Source organism: Corapipo altera, unplaced genomic scaffold (assembly GCF_003945725.1).
Source record: "Corapipo altera isolate COAL_440 unplaced genomic scaffold, ASM394572v1 61249, whole genome shotgun sequence".
Classification (NCBI taxonomy): domain Eukaryota; kingdom Metazoa; phylum Chordata; class Aves; order Passeriformes; family Pipridae; genus Corapipo; species Corapipo altera.
Genome location: NW_020885138.1, coordinates 83,523 through 90,343, shown reverse-complemented (window position 1 = coordinate 90,343; position 6,821 = coordinate 83,523). Strand labels below are relative to the sequence as shown.

Genomic DNA, 6,821 nt, shown 5'->3' with positions numbered 1-6,821 from the left:
GGATTCAAAATCCAAATAAACCTCAAAACCTACAGCATGAGTAATCCAAAGGAAGAAACTCACTGTTGTCATAAGAAGCTTAAAAATCAGTTAAAAATTCTACGACAACAATACTGGGATTCCCTGGAACCTTATTAATGCTCTTGATTCCATTTTAATGTATTTTTAGTCCCTCAATTTGCAGCTTGTAGAACTTACCCCGGGATTTAGAGGTTGAGCAGGGTTTGGTTTGGATTAACTTTTACCTCTGGCCCCAATTTGTGCAAACACAACTAGGATCAATGTGGTTAAACACATTTTCCTACAAAAACAGTTGCTCTGCCCCCTCTAAATTACCCCAAGTTTTCAGCTAAAAATTTCACCCCTGTCTTCCCTAAGTCACCCCAGATGTTCCCATCTGGGAGCTACAAGGAAGCTGTAAATTCAAAGGCAGAAAAAGAAAATCTACCAGCAAAAGACAGAAAAAAGGGAAAAGTTTCAGAAAATATTTCTGCAATTTCCCAGTGAAAAGAACAAGACTGCGCAGCCATTAGGGCCTGACAGTCCCCTTCCACCAGAGCTCAGCACACATCCAGAGTGGCAATTCCATCATCTAAAAGAGAAAAAAGGTGATTTAGTTTGTTTTAAAGTTATTCTAATTTCTTAAAACCAAACCAACATTTGCTTTTGATTTTTATTGGGTGAATAATGAGAAGTGGGCACAGGGCATGTCATTAATGCTGACTGGAATGATGCTTCCTGGGGGAAGACCAACTGATTGCCCAAGTTCAATTCGTGCCCAAGGACTGATTTGCACAGGAGAAAACCTCTTGCATGAAGTGATTTTGTTCCATCTAATAATATCTGTGCTGCAGCTGCACAGAGCAGCTTTTCCCGTCACAGTAACAACTCTGGGCAGAAAAAGATTTATCAGTCAAGATGTGTTACCTGATCTTTCTACTTTAACTCATTTCTTCTCTTCCTCAAGTTTCAGGGACTTGCTGGTCCTGGAGCTTCATCAGAAGCTTTGGGTGGGTGGGATACCCAGACTGAGTTAGTCCTGGAAATGCACATCCACACCCAGGTCAGACAGTCAGGGTCCCAGGGATGTTTCCTGCACACCAAACACCACAGCCCCAAGCACCAGGAGCATGCAGATGCTCTGCATTGCAATCCACAGCCTCAGTCAGTCCTACAAGGGAAAGCAAAGTGGTTTTGTCTCCTCTGAGAGAGGAAAACGCACAACAGCAAGTGCTGGCCCAGCTGACCCAGCCCTCGTGGGCAGCTGTACCACTGAACAGGAGAATCCATCCTGGCTCACTGTTATGGTAAAACACTGCAAATCTGGGAGGTCTGGGGCTTAAAAGCTCAATTTAGGTCAGCAATAAGCTCTCTGATTGGGACAATTCACTGAATTCACTGGGAGGTCCTCAAATCTGTTTCCTAGGGCATAAAAAGTCCAAAGGAAAAGCTGCTGAGCACACAAGACTTCAAGGTGCTGCAATCAGAGGTTCCCTGAACTGCAGGGAAATGTCCTGAGTGTGGCTTTGGACTGCCCCTGCACACTGTGCTCTCCAGACCAGTCATCCTTCCTGGGAAGGCCAGGGAGAAGGGAAGGTGTGTTGGAGGCTCCCAGGGAACCCCCAGCCTCACTGCCAGTGCCTGCAGCCCTCACCCCAGTTCCTGTCCCTCAGGGGATGGCTCTTCATGTGGCCCTTGGGGACATGGGCTGGGGGTGGCCTTGGCAGTGCTGGGGCACCACTTGGACCCCATGGTCTCAAAGGGCTTTTCCAGCCTCAGGGATCCCCATGGGACACTTAGTGACTGACCCAGCTGCACAGATAGGCACGGAAGCTGTTACACACAGATCATATTCCATGAGCCAGAGCACTTCAGGGCATCACTGAGAGTGCAGAGAGCAGGAAAACCACACTTACACCACTTACCCTGCTCAGGGGTTTCCCAGAGGGCCATGAACAGCATTTCATTGTGATCTTGAGGGAAAACAACTCTTAAGATGGCCCTGAAGATGCCACTTTTCTGTCACTCTTGCCCCAGAACCACGGCCCAGCAGGTTTCTGTGGGAACCTGAATTATTTCTGTAGTTCAGAAGCTACACATCCCTAAAGCATTCCCTTGGGAACATGAAGCTTCCCATAGGCATTTTGTACTTCAGTTTGGACTTTGAGCACATTCAAAGACAGTTTACATCAGAATGAGGGGACTTGATGACAGCACAGCATTACAGCAGGGACATCAGGACACTCACCACACTGTGGACTCTCCATTCCCAGCACTCCTGTACCATCCTCAGTTCTCAGAGAGACTCAGTTCTATTTCCAGGACTACCATCAGGAAATGGATCTCTGTTCCCAGAAGCAAATCCCCAAGGCCATTTTTACTCCCTGCAAACACAAGAATGACCAGGGACAGCTGCTGGAAGAGGACAAAAAGAGGACTGTGATGATCAGACACTTTTAACTGGGAGAGCTCCAGTTCCTACCTGCCATCTCTAAGCAGCTCTGCCTTGGCACTGCCCCTCTGCTCTCAAATACCTCTGTGAGATTTTGGCCCCTAATTCACACAATCCCATGGTAATTTGCATAATAACTCAATAATAATCATTAATGGGTGCTCCAGGTGGGAGTCAGTGGGGTTCCTGTGCTCCAGCAGTGCCAGGAGATGTCTCATCCCTTCCCCAGGGTGCTGCTGCAGGGACATCCCCGCGGGAGGCTGCAGGACACGTCTGCACCAGGATGGGAACCTGGGCTCCCAAACCCATCCAACTGCTCCGGCCCTGGAGCTGCTGCTGCACCTCCCGTTTGGCCAGTGGGGCTGAGAGAGGGAAAACTTACAGAGGGAACTGAGAAAACAACCCCAAATCTCAGTAACTCACTTTGTAGTAAAAAGCTGTGCCTGTGTTTGCAGACATCCAGGAAAAACATTCCCATTGGAGGAGTCTTGGAATTATTTCCTCTGGCATTCCCTAGACTGGCACAGCTCAAACTGGTGCCATTCAATTCGCCATCTCCCAAATCCAGGTTCTCCTTTGCTGTGGGGTTTTTGCCTGTCCCACAGTCCCGAAGGACCTCTGGCAGCTGCACTGCCCAAGAGATGCAGTGGGACTGCTGGGAAACACCATCGGAAGGGAGGCAGAAATCAGCTAATTCAGGGCAGCACCTCAAAATATTGGGGGAAAATATGACAACATTCCATGGCCTCCCTTTGTAAATAAACACCAAACTGCATAAATAAAAACAATAAATGGTACACTACAACTATTTGGCACTTTTAGTTTAACCACTGCAAGTCAGTTAGTAAATTCCACAGTGTTAACTTTTTAAAAAAAAAAAAAATCACTTATGATAGGAAAATCAGGGAGATCAGAGATTTCCCCTACGGTTTTACTTTCACGGAAATAAAAAACAAACCCACCCCCACTGCTGCAATATCTCAGGCTCCCTAAAAGGCCCGGGGGATGTGCTGGTGCTTTCGGCTGCCCTGAAGCACAGGGAGGAACACGATGTCACCACCCCCACGGGCACAGCTGAGAACCGAAAGAGCAGCGACACCATCGCCTCCTGGAAGCCCTGCTGTGCTGGGGGCTTGGGGAGGAAGGGCACTGGCTTTTCTTCCTGCCTGAGAGCAAAAAGCCTCATTGCTGGTGACTTCTCCTGCCAAGTGCATCAGCTCTGAAGGGAAGCTCATAAAACGCAACTTCTTGCAACGAGAAAGTTTCCTGTTTTCTGGATAACTTTTCCAACTGAACTCAAAGTTCACACTAGAGGTGCAGGGGAAAGGACAAGACTGAAGCAATGACCCCCACGAGAAACACATCGGGACTCACTGGCACTACTTCCAAGGCTCCTTTGGCTTCATGGGAAAGCCGGGAAAGCGCTTGGAAGCGGTGCTGATTTATCCCGTTTTGTCCCAGCCTTTTCCTGGACCTCGACTGCTTTTAGCACAGATGCTGCTGTCTCAGTAAGGTTTTGGAGGATTACTGAAAGATATTTTAAGAGCTTACTGACTGAAAAAGCATAGAGCTTTTATCACGGATATCTGAACTCCCACAAACAACTTCTTTCCCCTTAAAGTACGAAGTTATTTTCACAGTATCATTTAGCAGGAAGCACCCGGAAACTCAAGACTGAGCCCTCTGGAACAGAAAATAAACAGAGAGGGAAGAAGCTTTGCACCGGTGTAACACAGTCCGGAACAGATCTGACTTGAGTTTTACTCTCTGTGTTGAGACATTTCACAGAGAAACTCCAGCAGGAGAGCTGGCACATTCCAAACGGTACCTCGAGAGTCCGCACCGCAAGCGGCGCAGGAAAGCCGCAGTCCCTGGGGATCCTTTTCCACCCGCCTCCCGCTCTCCAAACAGGACAAAGGGCGCCGCCATGTTGTGCTGCCCCCGTGCAAAGGCTGCTGGGAGTTGCAGTTCCCGCCCCGCCGCACAACATGGCGGCCGCGCTGCGCCGCTGGGTCCTTTGGCCCGCCCGCCCCCTCATCCCTGAGCACTCCGGTCCCTGCTGAAGGCAACGCTCCGAGCGCTCCGGGGGAGCAACACCTGTCCCCCCGCTGTCACAAATTTCCATTTCCCCACTGTCGCTGCCTCTTCCACGCTTTTATTGTCAGTGCGGGCGCAGTGATGGGGTTCTGTGCTCGGGGGAAGGGGGGAGGGGCGCGCTGAGGTGTAGACACCTCTGCCCCCCAAAGTGCAGGTGAGGTGGGGAAGGGGGCTTGTGGCCCTTCCCCACGGTGCCCTGGCAGCGGGGGCTCTGCCCCGTGGCCCCTAAAATTAGGGGGCGGGATCAGCGCTTGGGGTGGGGTCATCCGTGTGGTCGCAGAAGGGGCCGGAGCCGCCGTCCAGGCTGTGCTGCCGTACCACCCCGCGGGGGCGCGACGAGGGCCGCGACCCCCGGAAGGGACCCCCCGGTTGCTCCACGGCCTCGAACACCTGAGGGGGACAGGGAGGGGTCATCCCACGCCGCCCTGTGGCCGGACCCCCAGGCCCATCCCAGCCCTCCGCTCACCTCCCCAGCCAGGGGCTCCCCCGGCAGCTCAGGGGGCTCAGGGGTCTCCAGCAGGCTGATGCTCCGCATGACGGCGCAGAGGGAGATGCGGGGGCGCCGGGAGGCCCCCAGCACCGCCCTCCCGGCCGCCTCCTCCTCGGGGGGCTGCGGGGAGGGCAGCGGGGACGGCAGCGGGGACAGCGGGGACGGGACACCCGTGTCCCTCGGGGACTCTTCCTCGGGGTGTGGCGCCCGCTCGGCCGCTCGGGGCTCCCACAGGCTGCTGTGCCGGCTGCCACACACATGTCGGTCAGCGCCTGGACACGGCCCCAAGGGGAGCCACACCTGTCCCCTCTTACCTGTCCCCTTCCACTGTCCCTGCTCACCTGTCCCCTCCCACCCGTCCTCACCCTGTCCCTGCCCCATCCCTGCTCACCTGGCGCTCAGGATGCCCTGGTAGAAGTCGAGCTGCCGCATGAAGCCCGGGTTGGGCAGGACGCTGGGCCGGCAGTGCCGGACATGCCGCAGCGCCCGCTCCAGGGGCCACCCGAACTCCTTCATGGCGTAGGCCAGCACCGTGGCGGCCGAGCGGCTCAGCCCCATGCGGCAGTGCACCAGTGCCCGACCCCCTGACGCCCTGCACGGGGGGCACCGGGGACACCGTGTCCACAGGGCTCCCAGGGTCTCCCAGACACCCCGGGGTCACCAGGGACACCGTGTCCACATGGCTCCCCAAATGCCCCAGCAACCCCAGAGATAACAGAGACACCATGTTTCCCAGGATCTCAGTGTCCTCATGTCCCAGAGCTCCCCAGCTCCCAGTGTCCTCAGCCATCCTGGTGCCCCCAGGGTTCCCCATGTCCCCTGTGTCCCCACCCCACCCCGGTGTTCCTGGGGATCCCATGCCACAGGGCTTCCCAGTGTTCCCCAGCCACCCCGGGGGTCCCAGTGGTATCATGTTCACAGGGCTCCCAGTGTCCCCAGCCCCCTCAGGATCACCAGCAACACTGAGTCCCCAGACAACCCAGTGTCCCTGGGGACCCCATGCCCCAGGGCTCTCTCTGTCCCCAAGCCTCCCCATGTCCCCAACCACCCTGGCATTCCGAGCCACCCCAGTGTCCCCATGCCCCTGGGGATCCCACATCCCAGTTCTCCACATGTCCCCAGCCATCCCAGCGTCCCCAGGAACCCCATGCACCAGGGCTCCCCTTGACCCCAGGGACCCCATTTCCCCAGGGCTCCCCTTGTCCTGCAGAGCTCACTATATCCCCAAGAACCCCACGCTCCAGATCTCCCTGGTCGCCCCAGTATCTGCAGAGACCCAAGTCCCCAGAGCTCCCCAGTCCTCCCAGTGTCCCCAGTGCACCCCAGCACCTCATTCATCAAGACTTCTCCCCTGAGGGCAGGGGACTCTTCCCTCTGCCCCCAGCTCCAGCCCCTGCCCTCCGTGCCCCCGATGTCCCCCCGGGGTCCCCCCCATACCCCAGGGCTGCCCTGGCCCCACTGACCGGACGCGGGAGAGGAAGAGAAAGGTGTCATTCCAGTGGGGCAGGAGCTGGGCCACTTCCTCATCATACACCCGCACATTCATGTACGTGAACAGCGCCGGGAAGAAGTTGTCAATCTCCCGTGCCACGTTCAGGATGTGAGTGACCCTGTGGGGACAAGGGTGACACCCCAACGGGTGTCCCATGATGACCTCATACCTGCCCCACCATGATCCCATGCCAGATGATCCCATGCCACACCACCATGTCACTCCAGATGACCCTGTACCCTCTGTGCCACCCCAGATAACCCCATACCCACCCCACCATGACACCATGA

General features: G+C 55.2%; 1 protein-coding gene and 1 long non-coding RNA gene across 6 annotated transcripts in view; both read right to left on the bottom strand.

Moving 5' to 3' along the window:
• Positions 1 to 495: 495 nt before the first annotated feature.
• LOC113960512 lies at positions 496 to 4,414 on the bottom strand. Of its 2 annotated transcripts, XR_003532045.1 has the most exons (5): positions 4,281 to 4,414; positions 3,827 to 4,135; positions 1,926 to 2,412; positions 928 to 1,422; positions 496 to 592 (listed from the first exon to the last, which is right to left on the bottom strand). It is a non-coding gene; the product is annotated as an uncharacterized LOC113960512 (long non-coding RNA). The 2 variants fall into 2 exon arrangements; XR_003532044.1 differs by lacking the exon at positions 3,827 to 4,135 and having other exon boundaries at positions 4,281 to 4,412.
• Positions 4,415 to 4,515: 101 nt separating this feature from the next.
• Positions 4,516 to 6,821, bottom strand: part of SSH3 (slingshot protein phosphatase 3) — a 6,982-nt gene continuing 4,676 nt past the window's right edge. For all 4 annotated transcript variants that reach the window (XM_027670119.1, XM_027670118.1, XM_027670121.1 and 1 more), the window contains 4 exons: positions 6,503 to 6,649; positions 5,431 to 5,631; positions 5,016 to 5,286; positions 4,516 to 4,939 (listed from right to left, as the gene is read on the bottom strand). In XM_027670119.1, the coding sequence (XP_027525920.1) occupies positions 4,781 to 4,939; positions 5,016 to 5,286; positions 5,431 to 5,631; positions 6,503 to 6,649 (778 nt within the window). In that variant the 3' untranslated portion in view covers positions 4,516 to 4,780. The remainder of the gene's footprint in view (positions 4,940 to 5,015; positions 5,287 to 5,430; positions 5,632 to 6,502; positions 6,650 to 6,821) is intronic.